This window comes from Cercospora beticola, chromosome 7 (genome assembly GCF_033473495.1).
Source record: "Cercospora beticola chromosome 7, complete sequence".
NCBI lineage: Eukaryota > Fungi > Ascomycota > Dothideomycetes > Mycosphaerellales > Mycosphaerellaceae > Cercospora > Cercospora beticola.
In genome coordinates this window covers 277073-299564 of record NC_088941.1, presented here as the reverse complement: position 1 = coordinate 299564, position 22492 = coordinate 277073, and the positions used below count along the sequence as shown (strand labels likewise).

Here is a 22492-nt window from a genome sequence, read left to right as displayed (position 1 = left end):
CTTGTACAATGAAGCCTGCACATGAACGATCAGATGACACTCTAGGCAAAAACTCGGGTCAGCATTTTTGATTTCGGCACCCTACTCCGCGCTACTTGGTGTCTATAGTGCAGACAGCTGTCTCGCCAGTGATCTTCACAGCCGGTTTATTCGATAAGCGCGTAGAATTGGTCGACCACAATGGCGATGTTCGAATGCTTGTCGTTTAGACTACCTGCGGTGTTGCCCTGCGACAATCTACCTAGACCATGAACCCTCATAAGCACTTGCGGATTTGAAACAAACTGCCCAGCATGCGAACTCCGCCCAATGCCTATAGACAAGGAGATGAAGGAGGTCATAGTAATATATATTTAACATCACGCGTGCAGCACAGTAGCAACACCAATATCACTCTTCTACAATCAGTCTCTCGTTCACTCATCTCCCTAGCGCAACGCTGCATCGACACTTTTACCGACACTCCTTTTATTCTTCCTCTCTCCTCCCCAGCCATAAAGAAAGATGGTCTCCGCAAAGTCCTTCGCTCTTTTGACGTAAGACTAAATCAGAGCACATCGTAATAGAGAGACTAACTTTGTGAGCCAGCCTCGTGGGAATGGCCGCCGCCATGCCAGGTCCCGTCTATCGTATCGATCGCCGAGTAGTTCGACGAGACGGAGGAAGCCAGAAAGAAGGCGGTTCTGGAAGCGACAGCGAGCAGTACTGTGTGCTATACAACCTCGACACCCAACTTGCCGATGATTACGCCGCTGGTGTCACAAAACAAATCTGTCCATCATTTGGCGGCAAAGCTGATGGCGGCTTTGGCCCTTGTGGTGATGGGAGCACGGTCGCCGTAAGTTGGGCGAAGCAAAAACATCACCGATGAACTCTTGCTAATTTTTGACTTTGATGGATTTTAGTGCATAGGAGGCCAAATGACCAAATCTCAGGATTTCGCGAAAGAATTCAACAAGAAGGCGCAGGAGGCGGATCCGAAGGGTCATTTCATGACCTCGTGCTTTTCTGCCGATGGCAACAGCATGTGCGCCAGCGACATTGGCTGCAAAACTTTCCCTCCGGAGTCCAGCTCAGAGGATCAATCGAGCTGTTGAGTAAGCGGTTGAGGGATCGGAACTTCATTGGGAAAGCCGCGAAGCAAAAGGCCAACTGTGGCAGATATGCGTTGTTTTTTCTAGGTATTGGCTCGACGAGGGACTCTCGGCACAGCCATATCTTGGGAGGTGGAGAGGCCTAGAATTCTGATTCGAATCGTATTTGGCAATGCCAATGTATTTTTCTTTCTTTCTTCTCTTGCTTCATTACCGTTGCAAAAATCGAGGCATGTTAACATTCGCTCGAAGAAGGCCATAAACCTCCTTTTACATAAACAAACCTCCGCCAGAGTAATCTTGAGTAACCTCAACCGAGGGCTTTTGGGCCTAAGATACAGTACTCTTGCCGTTGCGGAGGGCTAAGAGAGCGGGATTGGGACCGCAGGAGGGGCTCAGAGGAGGGAGAGGGTCCGACGGACAGTCTCCGTTCAGCGAAGAAATCCTCCTCACCACGTCCTCTCTACACCGTGAGACATCCTCCTGCACGAGAGACTAGCCGCTCTTCTTCTCCGCACGACGCCAGGTGTGGAGTACTGGAGAAGTACTCCAAGTAGCGGCTTGGCTCGCGCCTCGTGGCTGGGCTTCGGATGTCGCCCGTTGGAAGCATCTCATATGTTCATGCTGGTGAACACATGAGCTGCTTCCAACGACGCGAGTATATCAGAGCATTGTCTCTCCGTGCCGAGCAAGAGTACCAAGGAGTGAGACCAGATCATTGTCAACCATGGCTTCACCACGCAACTCCATCGACAAACAGAACCAGATCGAACTTGTCGAAGCGACACCAGTGGAAGATGTCCTCCTCGAACGCTTTCCCCTAATCAGCAACAAGTCAAAAGAAGAACTCGACACATTGAACAAAGCCGTCGTGCGCAAACTAGATTGGAAATTTCTGCCATGCATTACTGCGATGCTGTTGATGAAGTAAGGCAGACATCTCTCCTCCAACGCCAGATGCATAGCATTGACCAGCATCGACCAGCTACCTCGACCGCATCAACGTCAGCAATGCCCGCCTCGCCGGAATGCAACCCGACGTCGGCAACATGTCCGACGTCGAATGGTCCGCCGGAATATCCATGTTCTACGTCGGCTACATCATTTCGCAAGTCCCAGCCAACGTCATCATCGCTAAAGGCAAGCCTCGTCTGCTACTCCCTCTTGTCATGCTCGGCTGGTCCTCTGTTACGATTTGCATGGTGGCAATGAAATCCGCTTGGTCGTTTATGTTGTGTCGATTTTTGGTTGGATTATTGGAAGGTCCTTTCCTGCCTGCTGTTTCGCTGATGACTTCGTCGTGGTATACGAAGCAGGAGTCGCCGTTGAGGATGGCGATTTGGCATGCGGGGAATATTATCTCGAATGTGTTTTCGGGGCTCATTGCTGCGGGCGTGTTGACGAACATGGATGGAATTGCGGGCTTGCATGCTTGGCAGTGGTTTATTCTGATTGAAGGTATGTCGATGCTTCGGCATTGGAATCTGTGCAGAAAGCTGACAATCGTCGTTAGGCATCGTCTCAATCGCCGTTGCTGTGATAGGCTTCTGGGGGATCCCAAACTGGCCTGGAAGCACAGGAACCTATTACTTCACTCCCGAGGAAAGTGCGATGGCGGAGTATCGAGCTGCTGTTTCTGCTGGTGGACGAACCGAAGACGACGAAGGGGACTACTGGGGAGGAGTCGTACAGGCTTGCAAAGATCCTTTCACCTGGATATTTGCGTCACTCCACTTTTTCCTGATCATTGCTCAGTCGTTCAAGGATTTCTTGCCGTCGGTAAGTCTTTTTGCACACCGGCACAGTCTGGCAGCTACTGATAGAGATGCCCTCAGATTATCAACACATTCGGGTTTTCCCAGGTTGGGACCTACCTCATCCAGGCTCCGCCGTATCTTATGGCTTACTTTGTCACCCTCGCCATTTCCTGGTCAAGTGGTCGTCATCTCGAACACTGCTGGCATATCATCGGCAGTATCTTGATGTGTCTTGTTGGCGCTGTCATCATGATCTCCACACTCAATGTTGGAGCGAGGTACTTCTCGATCTTCCTTCTCTGCTCTGGGCCATTTGTGGGACTGAACATCCAGATCTCATGGGAGACTACTGTCGTGCCTCGCCCGCGAACCAAGCGCGCGGCTCTGATCGCAATCGCAAATTGTGTCAGCAGCGTTAGCCACTGGTTCACGCCGTACTTCTTCTTGAGAAGCCAGGAGCCTAGATACCAGATTGGTGGCGGGGCCATTATTGTTGGTTGTGGCTTGACAATCGTATCGTGCCTCGTGGCGAGGTGGTGGTGTCTGAGGAAAAACAAGGGGCTAGACAGGCGGGCAGAAATCAGTGGTGAGGATAGTGGTTGGAGGTACGCCACGTGAACGATTCGAAACAGGACTTGTCCTTGAGGGGATACCAGTACGTTGCCAAGGCAATCTGTTTCTCGTTGGCCAGAGCCTCCTTTCATCATTGAATGCGTTCGCTCCAACCACCGTGAATGGCGAGGCACATGCTATAATGTTAGCACCCCGCTGCACCTGGTATTTTATCGAGAAGTCTTTTCGCCACCACCGCGCAGCGCATCAGACGCAGACAGACAGACAGGACGCATCATGTCGGCGAAGCCCAGTCCTCCAGATTGCACAGCACATGTTGCAATGCGCAGACAGCTGCACTGCGAGCTCCAAGACCAGAGATATTTCTACGATCAGTCAACACCGTGCGCTGGAGAGCGAAGGCCCGACTTCCACGAACGACGACAGCCCTTCTGTCAGCAAGACTTTCGGCCATCTTGGTGGGGAGCAATCGCCGCAGTCCTGGAGTGGGATGTGTTGCCGCTGATGGTCGTCATGACGCGGGAACGACCTTCGTTTCTCGAGCCGCAGCCGCGGAAGGAGGTCTGCTCGGCTTCCAACATTGGCGCAATTGGCAGCCACGCAACAGCGCAATCTCCCACGACCAACGTCGCGCCAGAGTTGGAGGTACACACAGCTCGCAGCAGTGAAGCAGCAAGAAGCTGATCGGCAATGGTTGCTCGCTGCACACGTGCAGTTTGCATTCGACAGGAAGCAGTATCGATCGACGTCAGTGGGCGAATATCCCAGTCCAGACCCGTATCGATGGAGGAAGGATTGGCGTGTCTTGGAGCTTGATCGTACGTTTTGTCGCCTCCGGATTGTCCTTGCGCGCCGCGAGGTGGCGTGAGCAGGGCATTGCGACGTCTTACGACATGGCGGAGGTTCAGGAGGACGAGTTTCTGGGATTCCGGCTCCAGATGGTGGAGGATATCAACGTGTGAGAAGTGGAGTGGTGGTCGGAGGACTGGCGTTGACAAGCCGGCGCTTTGCCCTTTTGGCCGGCGCGTTGGCGGCGGCGCGCCACGTGAGTGGTCGGACGGAAGCAAGCGCCACCAGGGGCCAATACTTGCCGACCCTGCATGGGTGGGCGCGCCAGGGTCAAGCTCCGTGGCTCCGCTCACAATTTCTCGCCCTCGTACGATGTTCTTTGACGGCGGCGCAATATTGCTGTTAAGCCCGACTACTTCCGCCGTCAGCACGCATTCCGAGGTTTTCTTACCAATAACAACACCATTCACCACCTCACTCAGTCTCTCTTTCTGCCAAGCAACATACCATTGCGTGAGACCGCCGCTGCAAAAGAGCTGCTTCGCGTGCAGACATTGGGCCTTGGCTGTTCACCAGGAGACCTTGCCCTTGCCGACCCGAGCTTCGAGAGCTCTCGCTGAAGAGCATTCGCCGCCACCATGGACGTCGTCCTCGAAGTCTTCGACACCTTCCTCTTCGATCGCATCTACGCCAATGCCCTGCCCATATCACCCAGCGTATCGACCTTCGACCCTGTGTCCACCCTCGCCGCCAGTCTGAAAGGCTTCGCCAGCAATGAGTCGGCATTCAACAACTTCTCCCAAGAAGCCTCTCTGGCCCGCTCAACATGGCAATGGGAGCCTTCGAACTCGTACTTCTCATTACAACCCAGCGAATTCGCGTATCTGAGCCGGTGGGACCGCGACAACATCTACCGACAGTTTCTGAGTTTCTACATAATAACATGGTGAGCTTCAATAATGCGATGCGACTTTGCAGAGATGGAGTACTGATGGGCACTAGGATATTTGGCATGGTCATCTACTTCACATGTGCGTCGCTGAGCTATATCTTCGTCTTCGACAAGACGACATTCCAACATCCAAAGTACCTCAAAAACCAAATGCGCATGGAGATTCGACAAACGGTTGAATCAATCCCGATCATGGCAATCTTCACAGTGCCCTTCTTCGTCGCAGAAGTGCGAGGCTACTCCTTCATCTACGACAGTGCGGCAAACCCAGCATTCACCCACCCTCTGCTGAACCTCCTTGGCGGCTGGTACAACTACCTGCAGTTCCCGTTGTTCTTGATGTTTACCGATTTCTGCATCTACTGGATTCACCGTGGTCTGCACCACCCGCGCATCTACAAGACGCTCCACAAGCCTCACCACAAGTGGATCATGCCAACGCCCTTCGCCTCGCACGCTTTCCACCCACTCGACGGCTACAGTCAGAGCGTGCCATACCACCTCTTCCCATTCATCTTTCCACTCCAGAAGTTCGCCTACATCGCCCTCTTCACCTTCATCCAGATCTGGACAGTCATGATCCACGACGGTGAATACGTCGCGAACTCGCCAATCATCAACGGCGCCGCATGCCACACGATGCACCACCTCTACTTCAACTACAACTACGGGCAATTCACAACACTGTGGGACCGCCTAGGTGGCAGCTACCGAAAGCCAAACGACGAGCTATTCCGACGAGAAGAGAAGATGAGCGATAGCGAGTGGAAGAGACAGACAAAGGAGATGGAGAGAATGGTGATTGAAGTGGAAGGCAAGGATGACAGAAGCTATGGTCCTCCTGAAACTGTTAAGAAAGTGCAATAGATGGGTCATGGGACGATCTCTTATGAACAGAAACTGCGCCTGCGCAGATTCGCGGCGTTTTGACAAGCGGGAAAAGAGCAGCTTTCGTAGCATTTGCATGAATCAGGCGCATTATGGGAATCATTGGGATGGGGAGACTTCTTCATAAGACGATCAATTTGGATTGTCTCGTGCTGTCTTGAGGATAGCATATGGGTGGCCAGCGCTGCTCTTATTTAATGACACAGATCAATGAGAATATGATCGTGTTGGCAATGTTGTTTTCTTTTTTGGTTCTCTCGAGGGTACGTTGGTGCAACTCACCCTGTCATAGCAGAGATCTTGTATGCGGTCATGCTGCCATCGAATTGCTTACAAACGATAGTGAATCAAGATAGATCGCGGACAGCAATCTACAGTACAGTATAAGGACCGTGGCGATATACATGCTGGCAATGGTGAATTCGACTCTAGCAAAGGTATATATCTCACGCATTCTAGTATCAACGAATATAATCAGCAAGAACATTCGAAGCGCACGGTACTCGCTGGACTTACTACTCTCGCTGGACTTGCTACTCTCCATAAGATAACCTCCAACGATCAACCGCCATGACTTCGCAGTACGGTGCTCCGTCAGCATCAAGTGCCGCCTCGCAGTATGGTGGTGCATCGCAACTCGGCGAACAGCAGGGTATGCCACAACAATTCGGCAGCCCTTCACAATTTGGCGGACAGCAGGGCATGCCGCCACAATTCGGCGGCCCTCCCCAATTTGGCGGCCCTCCACGACCCAGCGCTCTATTCGGCGGCCCAGTAGTCTATATCCATTCGATACCGGGAGGCACTCAGATGCTGCAGCAGTCTCTACCGGAAAGGTTCCGCAACATGTCTGACGAGGAATTGCTAGCCAACGCGAATCGTATCCATCGGAAATGGACCCGATTGTTCACGCGAGTGTGGAGGGCTACTCGGGCTATCTCTGAACAGGAATTTTTGCGGCTTTGTAAGTTATCTGAGGCATTGTTGGAGCAGTTTGGCGCCCTGCAAGTGAAGGTGTGGGTTGCTGAGATTGAAAATTGGCGTGGGCTTTTGAGGCGTATTGGGAGTGGAGGGGAAGGGCCGGCTATGGGAGGAATGGGAGGTATGGGAGGTATGGCAGGTATGGGAGGAGGTATGAGTGGTATGGGAAGAGGCATGGGTGGCGCTATGGGTGGGATGTGACCGGGACTGTCGTGACAGAGCTAGTGTATGCGAGTTGGTAGTATGCTGCCTTTGCGTTGCTAGCAAATAATCGTGAATCGAGATCGATCAGATCCCAGGCCACAGTACATATAGCATAAGGACACCCACGTTGGCAACATTGAATGGGCCTCTGTCAAAGAGATATATATTCTTACCCATCATATTATCAACGCATATGTTTAGCAAGAACGTTCGAAGCTTACCGCGCTCGATCACTCACTTACTCATCCCTCACCATCGCCGGCTACGATCAACGACCATGAACTCACCGTTTGGCGCTCCATCACAAGCTGGTGCCCCTTCACAATCTGGCGCCTCTTCTCAATCTGGTGCTCCCTCACAGTTCGGTGGGCTTCCGCAACAGGGCTTTCCGCCCCAGTTCGGCGCTCCATCACCTTTTGGCGCACCGAATGGCATGCCTCAACAACCCTTTGGGTTCCCTCAACAAGGCGGCATACCTCAACAGCCCTTTGGTCCACCACCACAAGGCGGTATGCTACAACCGCCCTTCGGTCTCCCTACACAAGGCGGCGGGATGCAACAACCAGCCCCTCAACCTCAAGCTGGTCGTCCTCGGAGGGAAGAAATATGGGCCAACATGTCCGACGACGAGTTGCTCAACAATTTCAACCGCATACGTAGGAAATGGGAACGAATGCTGATGCGCATGCAATTGGCCTTCGGCATTCCCCCGGAAAATGTTGGACGCTGTTTGATATGGTACGCGCAACAATTTATGATGAATCCTGTCCCGACGCTGAGGCTGATGGTTGCTGATATTCCGGCAATGCGTGCCACTTCGCAAACCGGATTTTTTCCCATGTAAATGGGATATAATATGGGAACAGGCGTGGAGAGTCAGGAGGTGGTTTGATTGTGGCGCTGGAGACTTGCTATCTACCATAGTGTGCTTGTCTGCGATTTGTTAGCAAACAATGGTGAATTGAGATCGATTCAGATACCAATTGATCGTATAGATACGCATGCTATAAGTTTCTTCATGTTAGCTGTAGTGAATAGGCCTTTGTCGAAGATATATATATCATACACCGTAGTACCAACGAATATAACCCAAGCTCACTGCTCTTGCTGGACGTACCGCTCCATCGCAACCATGAACTCACCGTATGGAGCTCCTTCGCAGTCCGGCGCCTCGTCGCAGTATGGCGGCAGTCAGTCACAGTCTGGGGCCCCTTCGCAGCACGGCGGGCTACCACAGCAAATCAACATGCCAAACTTTGGACCACAATTCGGCGGCATTCCACAATTCGGGCCACAATTCGGCGGCATACCACAGTTCGGCGGTCCGTTACAATCCGGCGGTGCTCCATCGCCCTTTGGCGCTCCACAACAAGGTGGCATGCAGCAGCCATCCCCTCCGGACGCTCAAGGACGACCTCGAGAGGAGGATACTTGGGCAAACATGTCCGATCAAGAATTGCTCGCCAATGCGGATCGAATACGTAGGAAATGGGCTCGATCTATGAGACGGCAATGGAGGGCCACCGGAGCCAACTCGCAAGAACAACACATGCTGATCGCGATGGCCGAGGCAGAATTTCAGTCGGACCCGATTCGACACTTGAGGGCAGATGTATATGATATTCACATGTGTCGTGCGACTGAAAGGCTTGTGAGAAGAGGAGCTGATCCGGGTTGGGCCTACGACCTTGTTGACAGGTTTGGAGCTATCGCTTGACGTTCGAAAATGATTCACGGGAGTCTGCGGCGAAGGCAGCAGTATGTAGCTTGGATTGCGCGCATCGTATGTACCGTATGAGAGGAGTAGTAAATATGTTTGAGCTTTGCACCTGCTTGCCTCTGCAATTGAGTTTTGAGTTTTCGTCAGGGTCTTCTCTTGCACCCAGTGATTTCACACCGCTGGGGGAGCAGCCGACGCTACTGAGGTTCTTTGTGCCGATTCTCTACTAGCTCCACACACACAGCACTTGTCTGCATATTCGTCGTACAAGGCGACCGGCCCAGCACGAGCACGACAATGGAGCCCATGGATGTCGACGACTTTCAGAATGCCTCGGACGCCTTTCTCAAGTGGCTGAAGGAATCTGGCGCAACCATTTCTCCGAATATCCAACTTGCAGATCTCAGAGACCGAGCTGCTGGACGAGGTGTTGGTATGTCTCTCTGCACAACTACGCTGGATACGACGGGGAGATCGATCTGACGTCTTGTGATAGTGGCAACGAAGGACCTGGCCGAAGACGAAGAGCTGTTCAGCATTCCGCGATCGTCCATCTTGACGGCTGAAACTTCAGACCTGCCAGCCGCTGTGCGAAAAGAGATCGACCACCCATGGCTATCTCTGATCTTAGCCATGGTCTACGAATACCTCAAAGGCGACGACTCTCCATGGCGACCCTACTTCGATCTCCTCCCCGAATCCTTCGACAGCCTCATGTACTGGCCTGACGACGAACTCCAATACCTCCAAGGCAGTGCCGTAGTCGACAAGATCGGCAAAGTAACCGCCGATTCCACCTTCAGCGAACAACTAATCCCCATCATCGCCCAACACGCCGACACCTTCAAAACCGCCAGCCGCAGCAACGACGAACTTCTCGCGCTCTGCCATCGCATGGGCAGCACGATCATGGCCTACGCCTTCGACCTCGAGAAGCCCGAATCCGAACAAAATGCAAAGGGAGATGAAGAGTGGGAAGAAGATGAAGAAGAGAGCGCTACACTTCCCAAAGGCATGGTTCCACTCGCCGACATGCTGAACGCCAACGCCGACCTCAACAATGCCAAACTCTTCTACGAAGATGACAAAGTCGTCATGAAGACAATCAAACCCGTCTCAGCCGGTGAAGAACTCTACAATGACTTCGGTCCTCTGCCACGTGCGGATCTGCTTCGTAGATATGGATACGTCACAGATCGCTACGCAGCGTACGATGTCGTGGAAATTTCTTCCGATTTGATCAAAGAGCAGACGAAAGCACAACTCAAACTCTCGGAACAAGAGACTGATGAGAAGTGGCAGTATGCTGAAGAGCAAGGTGTCGGAGACGATGCATATGATGTCTCACGAGCAAGCAGTGAAGAAGGACAATTTCCTGACGAACTGTGCGTGTTGCTGAATTTGCTTGCAACGCCCAAGGCAGAATTCGACAAGTTGAAGAAGAAGGATAAGCTGCCTAAGACGGACCTCACAACCGATGCGAAGAGGTTGCTGCGTGCGGTGCTTGTGCATCGGTACGCCGTTTACCCAGAATCATCTTCCAGTATGGATCAGGACCTCGCCGGACGCCGCGCCATGGCCAAGCAAGTCATCGATGGCGAGAAACAAGTCTTGCAAGAAGCCGTCGCTGCAGTCACAGAAGCCAATGCCAACAAGAAAAGATCTGCTGACACCCTCGAAGACGAAGCCAACGCGATTCGACAACCGACAAAGAGGTGAACGACATGCGATCAGACAAATATTTCTTCGTACAATGGGGTATCATCGCTATCCTATAATTTACAACAAGAAGTCCATCCTCTGTTGCCACGAGCCGGACAGGGATCCTCACAACAAGCAATCATCAAAAGAATTCCTCAAGAGCCACCAGCTGCAGCTTGTTGCGTCTGCGAGCTCTGGCCTTGACCTGCCGCCATGGCTGCCTGCGCTTGCGCGACCATGGCAGTTTGGTCGCCACTGGGTCGGTAGCCGCGATCCACCCGCGTATTGATAAGCGCGACTCGGTAATCGAATGTCTTGCTCTCCGGCACAGGATGGTAATCCTCCAGCTCATCATCACTCTCCGCATCAGACACGACACCAGAACATATTACGCCCTTTGGTCGATCTCTGCGCATCTCGAGGTGCAGTCTCCCACCACGCCCGCGGCGTAGTCGACAAAGCGGTGCATCCAAGCGCTGGCGTTTCGCATCCGGCTCAAGCTCGTCGTCGTAGTCTTGGCCCATGCCGACAGGCTGGTACGACAACCGAAACTGCGGTTCTGTCGCAATTCTGCCGTTGACGTCGAGCTTTGGTTTCTGCTCTTCCATCTCGACATCGCCATCCCGATCTTGCGAACTCCTTGAAGGCAGCGAGGGTGGCGGCGTCGGATAGCCCGTCGGCCCTGCTGCCAACAACGATGACCATTGTGGTGGATGCTCTGCAGTTTCGGGCGGTGGCGTGAGAGGTTGCCATGTCCTGTCCTGCCAGCTCTGGTTCCAGCGGCGATGCTGCTCTTTCCTGTTGGAGATGATCTGCTGCACATGCTCCTCGGACTGAGCCTGCAAGTCAGCCAACGAAATGAGATCGTTCTCTGGAGCCGATTGCGCTCTTGGTGCAAGACGTATCGTCGCGCCCGATCGGCCGCCATCTTGTCGAGACTTGGGCTTGGGTTGAGGTCTCTGGTTGACGAGCAGCTCCTCGTCCTCACCCTTCTCACCAACGATGTTCTTGCTGATCTTGACTTCCTTGAGCTTGCGACGCTCTTCAAACACTTTGCGGGTGATCTCGAGGTTCTGCTTATTCAGCTCTTCACGTTCTCGAACCATCTGAACCAATTGCCTGGCCTGCTCGAGCTCCATTCGCAGTTTCTTGAGCTTCTCTACGACCTGAGCATCACGGCCTCTGGTCTTGCGAGTCTGTCGGACCTCGCGACGACGGAAGCAGACATACGGATCGGCATCGTCAGCCTCAGAGGTGGTATCGAGGACTCTGACCTTGATGCTTGGCATGAGAGGACTACCATGGCCAGACTTCCGCCTTTCCCAATGCTGATAGATGGCCTTGACGAAGTGCTGGGCTTCTTGCGATAGCGGATCTTCACGCGCCTGCTCGAGTTCATCTAACGAGGGTACTGGAGCATCATCGACAGTGGCGAACGGCCGTAGACGCAAGCTGTATTCCTCAAAGAACGACATGGCCTCCTCGAAAGCCTCCTCAGAGCACTGGTGCGACTTATCTGGAAGTGGTTGGCCGTGGACATCTTTACCCTCGTTCAGGTTCTGATTCAGGAAGTCATTGTCAGTCTCGTCCATGCAGTATGCACTGCCAACAGAATCCTCGACAGTGGTGCTGAATCTGATGTAAGTTGCAGGGTCCTGGAACCCTTTCGGATACAGCTCGTCATAGTTGACGCCTTTCGCACGCACGGCATCGGGCGTGGGAATGTAGTTCTGTTTGGTCTTGGTACCAGCAGTAGAAGTATTGGCTGCATTAATGACAGCTTGAAGATGGTATTCCTGATCAAGTCAGCGATGCTGCAACACTGTCGAAGGTGAGATCTGGTGAGTACTTACGATTTCTTCAGCCTTCTCGACACCAGTATCCACTTGCGGGATGTGCTGTTGCGATTCATCATTCGCTTCCTCGAGTTCATTTTCGCGTAGTATGCGAAGCGGCTGCTTCGTGTTCAGCTTGCGTTGGCGGACATGGCGTGCAGTGCTGGCTCTCGTCGACATAGAGTCGGGAGAAGGCGGCGGCCGGCGTCCCCTTCGAGCGCGTGGTGTTTGCGCAGAAGGGTGAGGAAACGCTGGGGGTGGTGAGCTTATGCCTCAGGCATCAAGAAATCGAGGCGAAAAATCTGCTTTGCGCCCGGTGAATCGGCGGCGACGCGAGGCAAAAGCGGTCAAACGGAGTCCCAAACGACGCGAAATATCCTCGATATGGGTATGTACGAGCACGCAATGGTGCGAAGAATCCGAATCCGCTCGTGTTTTGATGTGGGAGCGGTGTTGAGTGGTGCGTTGATGGCGAGTTTGTTGATGAGCTGGTGCGTTGAGCCCAGTTGTCCAAACACTCCAGCTCGGCTATGGGAAAGTACGAATGCCGGTCACGGGTTCAACCGAAAAGGTTAACATTTCGTGCACGGTTCGTCATAACAATACACACTGGCATCGGCTCTACTGTTCTACTTCTTTCTTCACAATTTTGTTTCATGGCGCGTGTGCTGCCTTGTCTATATTTTATGCGACTTGCATCTGCGACACGTTGTGAGGCTTTCGCGGAACCTGAGGTGTGTGTGGAGGGCAGCGGCGAATTGCGTCAGCTCGCGTCGTGCCTTCTGTTTCTGTTCCCGCGCCACTGCCTGCCTCTTTGAGCTGAGCTGAGCTCCTGAAGAAGCGGCCAAGGCATATCCTTACAATTTTGTCATCTAAACGAGCCTTACTGCTATGATACTGTTCACAGCATCTCGTGATTTTACAAGTCATCATAGTCTGACCTCACTTCACCTCGGCGGCAACACCCTCATAATCGTCCGAAATACCCCATCAGGCGTTGGAGCGAATCCGAACCTGGTCCCAGGCGAAGATTTCACGCAGGCATTCACTACTTCTTCGAATAGTGTTGTGAAGGCTCTATTGCCTCGAATTCCGAATCCGATCACGAAGAGATCCCATTGCTGGGTTTGTAATTTCTTTTGAAGCTCTTGTTTTGCAGGTTCTTGATCGGATGGGTTTATGTCGATTACTGTGCAGTCGTAGCCTGCTGTGTGGGCGTTTGAGATGTCCTGTGATGCGGTTAGGGATTGTGTATCTGGTATCTGTTGATTGCGTGGATGGTAAGGTGAAATGGAATAGAATATTGACATCGTGAACCATTTGTTTGCTGAATTTCTGAACCATAGGTTTGGTTCCTGTGCCTCCATCTGGTAGGTCGAGTCCTATGACGAGCACTTTCTGGCGTATTGCGATCATCTCCGCAAAGCTGGATCCTGGCCGTTACTGTGACTTCTGTGCTTCTCGTAGCAAATGATGAAGCTTGAGCACTCTCTGGCTAGGATTTGTCCAGCTTCTGACTTTATATCTGTCCAATGAAATGGTCACACAATGACTGTAGAAGAGCTCAAACTGGCTGGCTTTGTATTTCATTCGGGCAATTGTTCTACTTTTCGTACTGCTCGGGAACCGAGGGTTGTTGATGACCCGATGGGATACGGGAGTTGTCTACAGGCTCACATGGTATAGACTGACATCTTGGCTTGGGTTCATTCAGCTGCTGAGGATCTCATGAAGGACTGCATCCTGATGGAGGCATGGGGCACTTGCACGAGCACATGAAAAAACTCACAGATTGAAACAAAAGCATGTGGATCTTGATCTACATGTACCTGTATCTCCTTACGGGTGACGTCTTCTCGTGCTCGTGACTGCTCTCAGCACAACAGTCTTTGCTATGACCGCGATCTAACGCCCTGATACCGAGCCAAGGTGGTCGAAACCAGGCGGTTTCTGCTGAGCTTCGTCTAAAGGCCCGAGCAGATGAGCTGATGGTTCCCATGAACTTTGTTGTTCTGTCTGGATAGTCATGCTGGTTGTGCTTCGGCTGGAAAGGAATATCGACTCAGTGCGAAGACAGAACTGCCATGCTGCAATATGATCTGCTCAAATGCCGCTCCAAAAGCTGCAGAATTCTTTTCCTCATCGAATGTCCACCCACTTCCACTGAACACCAGGTCTTCTGAACACTTCACCGTGCATCATACCAAAGACATATGCAACCCCCAAGAAAAGGTATTGCGTGCCTACAGGACGTAGAACGCAAGGTTCCCAAGCTCGTTCCGGAATAACGACCAGATCCCCCGCTTCCATGAGCTGAGGCCCAGAACCAACAAGGCCTGTTGTAGTCTTGAAGAAGCGGCGATTCTTCGCCTTCGATCTGAACACGTGAAGGAACTTTTCGGACAACGGAGCCCCTCTGAAGGCCTTCCGCGTAGCGTATGTGTCGATCTCTCGATGCTTCGGACGTGGCTGCAGCCCATTGCGCATCATCGGCAGAAAAGCGTGATAGCCTTCCAAGATTTCTGCGAAGTCGTCGTCCTCATCATCAGGACCAGGCATAGGACTATTTGGGAAATCGTAATTGAGGCGTCCCTCCGCAGTGAGAACGAATGCAGTCGCTTCGTCGTCCAAGTCTGTCATCGCGCGGACAGTATCAACCACCCTACTTTCGAGGGCAAGCTCTTTTGTTTCATTTAAGGTCAATACCGTGGTCGTCTCCAGTATTGAGTCCAAAATTGTCACATACAACGTGAGGATATTTGGATCTGTAACGTCCGGATATCTTATCATCTTAAGCTGGCCCTCGCGTTTCATGTGCTTGTTCTCCACCCCTGCATGAAAGCTGCTATGGTCCAATTTGGAAGCAAAGCGGTCATCATAGCGCTGCGAAGTATTACCAAATGGAAATGTCCAGGTCGTGATACCATCTTCTAGGTCCTGTTGCGAAATGTGCTGAGTTACGCCCCAGATCACACTCACTTCTGAGGGCTGACCTTCGAGCGCATATCGTGTGGCATCTCTGGACACTTCCTGAGTCGTCTTAGAATAGTCCGGAGCAATTAGTGGTGACATGACACGAACCTGCCTTGGCGCAAGATATAGTGCATGGAATTGAGATATGCGGGCATGCAGGCTGTCTCGAGCATCCAGCCTTGGTGTAAGAAACCGAGAAATGTGGGCAAAAACGCGGTCTCGAGGATCCGTGGCTTCGAAGTCCTCGCCCGCCTGGGCAACAGAGAAGAATGTTCTGTGTGAAAATTGGAACTTTCCCATCGCGCGTTCGTTGAACATCATCGATGCTGTGGCTAAGCCGTGAGGATAGCTCCCTTTCGACGTCTGTTGCAACAGCTTCGCGACGATGAGCAATTGATCCAATTTTATCTTGGCCGTGCCCCAGTGACAAGTGTTGTCGCGAGCCATCGCAACCTCTTGAAGGACCCACAAGCGTCTGAGCGAGTTCAGTGGACTGTAAAAACTTTGCCTGGAATGGACCGGGAACTACTCACCTGAACCAAGGCAGGTCATATGTTTTTTCCAAAAGGGAGCGGTAAGATGCAATAGTGGTGGCCATTTCCTTGAAGCCGCCCAGAATGAAGCCGCCAGACAGCATTGGTACGTGGTATAGACTATCCCAACTCTCATTGAAACACTTGCTCCATTGCTCCTGCAGAGCCTCTGAGTCTATCACGCTTTGCACTTCCGTTGCAATGTCATCTTGATCACCGCCCAAGAAGACGAGGTTGTGGATGCCATTACTGTAAATGGAAGACATGAGAGCGACCTGAGCGTTCTTCTCCAAATTGTCACGCTGGTTGATACATATCGAGTCGATCCAAACAACTCTATCCAGATCTGGAAGCCGCATCCGACGTACTGCAGCCATGGAACTGTATGGGACGTCGACGCTGCTGCTATTGACAAGTATGCTGCTGCGGTGTTTCGGATCGCCCCAAGCATAAGAAATGGTTTCGTAAGAGCAGGCGTCCAGGAGGCTTCCAATATGGAGCGTGCACCAGACTTCATCGCCGAAATCGCCACGCAGAATGGTGAGCAGGCGAATTTGCTTACGCTCAGCATGCAAAGGCTCATACAGCGTGTTGCCACCGGATGGTGAAGGAATTGTCTCCATATCTCTTGAAACGTTGAACACGCCCAAAGACCGACTCAGGAATCAGAATGCGGACCAGAGTGATAGCCATATTGAGAACAAGACTGTACCTTTAACCAACAAAACAGGTTTGCTCGGATGCAGAAAGACCAGCAGAGATCAATCTGGCTCGTTCGCTGGCTGATTACTCGTAGCTTTCTGCAATCTGGATGAGCAAACGCCAGTCCTTAGAAGACTCATTGTGGAGGCAGTATGGGCACGTTGGCCACTGTGCTCTCTGCCAGTAGTTTGTCGTGGTCTTCCTGCGATTCTGAGAGTGTTTCCATGAGCGCCGCAGAGGATGAAGTCTGTGAAGTTGTGTCTTGCTTCACCTACGGCTCTCTGGCCAGACCAGGATGCCGATGCGTGAAGATGTGTTCGCCGGCGTCTGCTGGCATTGCCCATTTACAGCGTGTCCTCTTCTTGTTCGTGGCTCAGCCCCGTGAGCCTCGTGAGATCAGTATGCACAAGCGACCATCGCAACAATAATCGTTGCGATATATAGTCGTCTCTTCACCTTCCTCCACGACACCACCTCTTCCCCCATCACCGCGGCCCATCCGTCAGCGGCACATACCTAACCCCATACTCCCTCTTCCTGCTCACCCTCCCCTCCCCATCCTTATCCACAACCCAAATCCACTGCTCCCCACTCTTCCCATCCTCCACCGGAATAAACAACCTCCCCGGACTCTTCAACTGCTCTACCAATCCATTCTCATCCCCCTCTTTCGCCGCAGCTCCCACATGAATCGCATCATAAGGCGCTTCATCCACAAACCCTAACCTCCCATCACCTTTTACATATCGCAATATTCCTTTCTCGAGAAGTTCGCGACCCTCGGAGGATTTGGAAGTGTTGGATTGACTCAACTCAACTAACTCCTGAATGTGTTCCACCCCTACAACTCTTCCATCAGGTTTGACTAGCTCCGCTAGTACATGAGTCAAATATCCGCTTCCGCTGCCTACATCGAGGACTTTACTGCCTGGACGAAGGTATGGTAGTAGAGACTCTGCGGCGTTGGCGTGCATATGTGGAGCGGAAATTGTGGCGCGGTGGCCGATAGATTGAGGGGAGTCTGAGTAGGGGTTTTTGGGGGAGTAGTGGGCTCTGTCGACGGAGAGCATGGCGTTGCGGACGAGAGGGGAGGTTATGAGGTTGTTGTTGAAGAGGTTGGTGATTAGGGCTTCGTTTGTGGGGCCTGAGGAGCGCCAGGCCATGGTGGGCGATTTGGGTCTTGAGTGCTCGTGGTGTTTTGTCTTGCTGTGCAGTCGGCTTGAAGTGTGGTTGTAGACGTGCGGTGTCTGTTGTGAGATGGATGGCGGGGTTGCTTGTGTCGGGATGATGTCAGGTCGATAGTTGTACCACCCCAAGCAAAGCCTGGGTCTCTTTGTGCAAAGTAATAGGGCAATGTTGCCAGGTATTATTGAGTAGTCAGTTGAAAGGCAGCACAACGTGCATCAAGCTGAGGTGTTCGCAGTGATCTGTGCGGGGCCATTGAGCTCACAGCACATCATCCGGAGCTTTCCCCAGGCCGGTTCTGTTCAAGCGCGTCAGCAGAATGGACTTGACTCAACTCACACGCGGGAGCGCGTGTATGTCCCCAGCTCATAGATAGGCAAGTTTGTGCCATGACATGGTAGAGATGGTAAGAACAAGAACTTGCACATTTGAAGCTCATCGACAGCAGGCTATGCTGCCGATGCATCTTTACCGGCCTCTCAAAATCGAGGCATTTTCTCTTACGAAACAGACAATCATTCTTCCCGACAAACGCCCTGGCTGAGACCCTCCTGTGCTATGCAAATGTCTTTTCCGTATTGAACAGGACCCCCTTCAGAGAGAAGGACATTTGTACAAGAAATCTCCCTTCGTGCCCATCTATCGTATCCTGGGACTGTGTGTGTGTGTGGCTTGCGCATCAAATGCTTCATACTGATGCTTCATGCAGTGCTTGAGAAATCAATCATCACGAGCAATTTAAGCAGAGTGCTCGATGAAACCCCAGTGGCACTCGGCACCGTGAGAGCCAGCAAAGTTGTCCTTCCAGAGGTCATCGAAAGCAGTGAAGAGGTAGATGTTCTCGGAGAACTTGGACTTGAGTCCGTTGATAACCTTGGCCTGGTTCTCCTTGCTTGGGACAGCAGCACCGTTGGTGGCGCCGTTCCATGGCCAGCCAGTCTCGGTGATGACGGTCTTCTTACCACCGCAGGCCTGCTTGACGCGCTCGGCTTGTTCGGCAACGAAATCAGCGGCCTGGTCAGCAGTCTTGCCACCATCGAAGAAAGCGTGGCAGTTGGCGGCGGCGTAGTCGGAAGCTTCGCAGATGGCTGGGTTGGCAATCATGGCAACGAAGGTGTCGACGATGACGACAGGGCCCTGGTACCCAGCGCCACGGAGTTGGCTACGAGCAGCGTTGACGGCGCCAACAACAGCATCGACGCTAGCAGCACCATTGTTGACGAGCTCGTTACCGACAGAGACAGTGTCGACCCAAGACCAATCGCCGTTAGCGACAGCAACGATCTTCTCGACGTCGGACTGGACCTGGTTGATGTCGAAGATACCGATGAAGACCTTCATGCCCTTGGCGGTAGCAGCCTTGTGCACGGTGTTGACCTGGTCGCAGTCACAGCCGTAGATACGAACAAGCTTGTAGTCACCGAGCTTCTCGAAGTCGGCGTTGACCTGATCCTGGTTCTTGCAGGACTTGTCGTTGTTGTAAGGAGAGTAGACGATACCCTGGCCACCGCCGGAGCTTGGCTTGTAGTCCTTTGGAGCCTCTGGCTTGGGTGCAGCAGGCTTTGGAGCCTCCTTTGGTGCCTCTGGCTTTGGAGCAGCCGGGGCTGGAGCTGGAGCTGGTGGTGCCTGGTAAGCTGGAGGTGCTGGTGGCGCCTGGTATGCTGGAGGAGCTGGAGCTGGTGGTGCCTGGTAAGCTGGAGGTGCTGGTGGCGCCTGGTATGCTGGAGGAGCTGGAGCCGGAGTCTTGGCTGGCTCGACGATGGGGTTGCCATTGCTGTCAACGTAGACAACGTGCTTTGCGGTTTCGGTCACGACCTGGACCTCCTCGTGGTAGGCCACGGGGTTCTCACGACGCGCGTGTCGGTGGCCACGGCGGTGGAGCTGCGCAGTGGCGGTAGCGGCCAAAGCCGCGACAAGAAGACCAGCTTTCATGGTGATGTTTGAGATATGGATGTGAAGTTAAATTGATACTGCCGGCCCGCGGAGTCAGTACAGTTGATGAAGAGAATGTGACTTGGCAATGTTGCAGTGAAGGAGATTTCTGCGGCGTCAAATGGCAGGGGCGTGTGCAATATTGCCGTCGCAGCGGGCGGTCTTCACAAGGCGGGCTTCATTTCGCGGTGATAAAGCAGGCGAGGCGCATGAAAGGTGGATGAAAGAGCAGACTCACAAGATCCAAAATAGGGCACACGTCTGGTGATTGCCGTGTCACGACGCGAGGAATGCTGATGCGCTGCTCTGACGGGGTCGGGGGGGGGGGTGTGTGAAGGAATGTGGTCCCAAACAACACCTGGCGAACGAGTGGCGGTGGTGGTGAAGGAGCGTGGGTTGCTGGTAGAGAGCGTGGTGACCTGTCGTCGAGCGTGTGAGGGCGAAGAAGCAGCAGATGCAGTCGAGATCAGGGAGATGCGGCTGCGGCGTTCATAATGTGTGCACAGGGATGAAGCCAAATACGATGACGGCACGAGCGTGACTCCCAACCTGTTCCTGCATGGGTCTAAGTTAAACCCAGTCGAGCCCGCCAAAGACGCGATCCCCGCCTGCCCGCTCTGATTCGCCGTTGTCCTCGTGTCACGCAGGAACGGCCGACGAGCCGAGAAATTGGCACTCAACGTTGTCGCCGGCTCTCGCTGCACTTTTGGACCACCAGCGATCCAAATCTGCCCGTCCGCCCATCGCACTCTCCCTCCCACTGCGCCGCTGCGAGCCTCAGACACCGCTTGGCGCGCGCGTAGTCAGCTCGTCCACCACCGAGAGCGGCCGTGTCGGCGAGCCTCAAACAGCCGTAATGACTCCCGAAGATGGCCCAGGACCGTCGCGACAGACAAGCAACGGCTTCCTGGATGCAGCATCCATCACCTTTTGCCTTCACCACGTCGGCTCGAAGCGTGTGCATCTCAACAGCATGTGCGAGAAAATCCAATCGCGCGCAAGTCAACGTGGCAGCCGGTTGTGCCTGTTCTGCACAAGACTGATTCGTTTCGCCTTCCTTTTTTCTGTGCCCTGTTTTCACCGCCAAGTGCAGGCAAGACGCTCCCGCAAATCTGAAACCTGCCACATCTCGGCGAGCGCTTGCCGAGTCGAGACCGTCGGCCTGGTCTACCTTTCCCCAGGTGTGACCACGGGCGAATGACTTCAGGTGTGCAGGTGCGAGGAGAATCGACATGGCAGTCACGTACCACCTAGCATGTCCGGCTGACATCGACTTCGACGAATCCAAGAAGTTGCAACAATCGTGGCCAGCAAAGTCTGACACCATGCTGCTTCAACTTCATACACTTCCCGCTAATTCTGGAAAGTCGTGTATGATGCTGCGTTCGAGCCATCATCCTCACGCTTGATTAAGGCCTGCAGCTGCCGAACCACTTCAACGGCTTCTCTGAAGCCGCCTTGCTCATCGCCATCAAGACACCTCGTTACCAATCGGGTCAGCGCCCGACTTTGCAACTCGCCAGCCGCAATGTCGCGCCATATCTCTTTGGTCGCCCAAGGTTTGCTGATCAGCTTCGCGGTGATGCTACGATACCTTTCTGGAAGGTCGGTAATGCCATCTTCATCGCCACGCGCCAGGCCATAGGTCTCGAATAGATCGCAGATTCTGTCTGTTACATCCGCCGTCTCTACGATGAATGGCTGCCAGAGGAGTACTTGCAGAATGCTTATGCCAAGACTGTATATGTCGTGCTTGGGTTCGTACGCACTCTCTGCATATTGCGTCTGACGCTGAGGGTGCTGGTAAATCGCTCTCTGCCACTGCGTCTCTCCAAGCTGCGTGGTGGCGCCGGAAATCTCATGAACGAGTGACCAGTCTTGCAGAGACAGCTTTGTCTCTTCAGTACCAGGATCGATTGAGGTGAGCACGAGAATTGCTCGAGGACGAATGGACTTGTGCTTCAGCCCCAAGGAATGCACAGATCGTACAGCCTCTGCAGTCTTCAAGCAGATCACCAGACGCTCACGAAGTGAAGGTCGCTCATGGGACAGCATTCTGTTTTCGAGACTTTCTCGGTCAACGTTTTTCGGGAGCTCAATGATGAGCTGAAAGACCTTGGTTCCGTCTGGCTCGTCGTATGGCGGCTGCCGATACCCGAGCACTGGAAGCATGCCGTTAAGACCCCGGAGCGCCTCCGAGCTCAATTTGGCACAGAGAAGCTTCACATCATTCTCACGTCTCTTGTTCTCAAGAACAAACTCACATTCCACCTTGGCAGCCTTGGTGGCGTAGTTTCCTCGAGCTACAAGTATATCGGATGCTGGCAAAAGCTCGACCGGCCTGTTGTGGACGCTCTCGTGCGTAATCTTGAGTACATCAGATGTCCAGAGGTAAGACGACTGACTTGTGCGCAGATTGTGCAGCCTATTGCAAGATTCTTGGAGCGTACTGCACGACTTCTGGAGCGTCTGGGACTGTTTTTCCAGCCGATGTTTGCTGCCCGATCCCCTCGAAAGGTTGTAGCGAAGTTTTCCAACAAAGTCATCCTCCACAGCTCTGAGGCCTTCTTGGGTTATCTCCAGTTGCACAGCGAATATTTCCAGCAGTCTCTTGAGATCCTCCTGCATCTGAGCCGGGATACAGCGATCTTTCTCAGCGTGCCTGACATTCTC

The 22492-nt window shown here is 53.0% G+C and overlaps 12 protein-coding genes across 12 annotated transcripts; 7 read left to right on the top strand and 5 right to left on the bottom strand.

The window, feature by feature from the left end:
• Window positions 1–504: 504 nt before the first annotated feature.
• Window positions 505–1097, top strand: RHO25_010376 (uncharacterized protein; the record flags this gene model as incomplete). The annotated part of the gene is made up of 3 exons (XM_023602713.2): window positions 505–536; window positions 589–838; window positions 906–1097. 3 exons carry the CDS (start codon window positions 505–507, stop codon window positions 1095–1097), a joined length of 474 nt encoding a protein of 157 aa, XP_023451268.1.
• Window positions 1098–1821: 724 nt separating this feature from the next.
• On the top strand, window positions 1822–3469 carry RHO25_010375 (uncharacterized protein; the record flags this gene model as incomplete). The annotated part of the gene is made up of 4 exons (XM_023602714.1): window positions 1822–2021; window positions 2080–2552; window positions 2608–2873; window positions 2930–3469. 4 exons carry the CDS (start codon window positions 1822–1824, stop codon window positions 3467–3469), a joined length of 1479 nt encoding a protein of 492 aa, XP_023451034.1.
• Window positions 3470–4851: 1382 nt separating this feature from the next.
• ERG3A (Delta(7)-sterol 5(6)-desaturas erg3A) lies at window positions 4852–6032 on the top strand (the record flags this gene model as incomplete). The annotated part of the gene is made up of 2 exons (XM_023602715.2): window positions 4852–5159; window positions 5216–6032. 2 exons carry the CDS (start codon window positions 4852–4854, stop codon window positions 6030–6032), a joined length of 1125 nt encoding a protein of 374 aa, XP_023451252.1.
• Window positions 6033–6623: 591 nt separating this feature from the next.
• Window positions 6624–7235, top strand: RHO25_010373 (uncharacterized protein; the record flags this gene model as incomplete). Its single annotated transcript, XM_065603292.1, has 1 exon — window positions 6624–7235. The coding sequence occupies one exon, from the start codon at window positions 6624–6626 to the stop codon at window positions 7233–7235; it is 612 nt and encodes a 203-aa protein (XP_065459364.1).
• A 280-nt stretch (window positions 7236–7515) lies between these two features.
• RHO25_010372 (uncharacterized protein) lies at window positions 7516–8082 on the top strand (the record flags this gene model as incomplete). The annotated part of the gene is made up of 1 exon (XM_023602716.1): window positions 7516–8082. The coding sequence occupies one exon, from the start codon at window positions 7516–7518 to the stop codon at window positions 8080–8082; it is 567 nt and encodes a 188-aa protein (XP_023451032.1).
• A 288-nt stretch (window positions 8083–8370) lies between these two features.
• RHO25_010371 (uncharacterized protein) lies at window positions 8371–8955 on the top strand (the record flags this gene model as incomplete). Its single annotated transcript, XM_065603291.1, has 1 exon — window positions 8371–8955. The coding sequence occupies one exon, from the start codon at window positions 8371–8373 to the stop codon at window positions 8953–8955; it is 585 nt and encodes a 194-aa protein (XP_065459363.1).
• Window positions 8956–9255: 300 nt separating this feature from the next.
• RHO25_010370 (uncharacterized protein) lies at window positions 9256–10677 on the top strand (the record flags this gene model as incomplete). The annotated part of the gene is made up of 2 exons (XM_023602717.2): window positions 9256–9391; window positions 9455–10677. 2 exons carry the CDS (start codon window positions 9256–9258, stop codon window positions 10675–10677), a joined length of 1359 nt encoding a protein of 452 aa, XP_023451033.1.
• A 137-nt stretch (window positions 10678–10814) lies between these two features.
• RHO25_010369 (uncharacterized protein) lies at window positions 10815–12674 on the bottom strand (the record flags this gene model as incomplete). The annotated part of the gene is made up of 2 exons (XM_023602718.2): window positions 10815–12455; window positions 12513–12674. The coding sequence occupies 2 exons, from the start codon at window positions 12672–12674 to the stop codon at window positions 10815–10817; spliced, it is 1803 nt and encodes a 600-aa protein (XP_023451023.1).
• Window positions 12675–14633: 1959 nt separating this feature from the next.
• On the bottom strand, window positions 14634–16623 carry RHO25_010368 (uncharacterized protein; the record flags this gene model as incomplete). Its single annotated transcript, XM_023602719.2, has 2 exons — window positions 14634–15942; window positions 16001–16623. The coding sequence occupies 2 exons, from the start codon at window positions 16621–16623 to the stop codon at window positions 14634–14636; spliced, it is 1932 nt and encodes a 643-aa protein (XP_023451222.1).
• Window positions 16624–17187: 564 nt separating this feature from the next.
• On the bottom strand, window positions 17188–17865 carry RHO25_010367 (uncharacterized protein; the record flags this gene model as incomplete). Its single annotated transcript, XM_023602720.2, has 1 exon — window positions 17188–17865. The coding sequence occupies one exon, from the start codon at window positions 17863–17865 to the stop codon at window positions 17188–17190; it is 678 nt and encodes a 225-aa protein (XP_023450793.1).
• A 760-nt stretch (window positions 17866–18625) lies between these two features.
• On the bottom strand, window positions 18626–19819 carry RHO25_010366 (uncharacterized protein; the record flags this gene model as incomplete). Its single annotated transcript, XM_065603290.1, has 1 exon — window positions 18626–19819. The coding sequence occupies one exon, from the start codon at window positions 19817–19819 to the stop codon at window positions 18626–18628; it is 1194 nt and encodes a 397-aa protein (XP_065459362.1).
• Window positions 19820–21172: 1353 nt separating this feature from the next.
• On the bottom strand, window positions 21173–22447 carry RHO25_010365 (uncharacterized protein; the record flags this gene model as incomplete). The annotated part of the gene is made up of 1 exon (XM_065603289.1): window positions 21173–22447. One exon carries the CDS (start codon window positions 22445–22447, stop codon window positions 21173–21175), a length of 1275 nt encoding a protein of 424 aa, XP_065459361.1.
• Window positions 22448–22492: the final 45 nt, after the last annotated feature.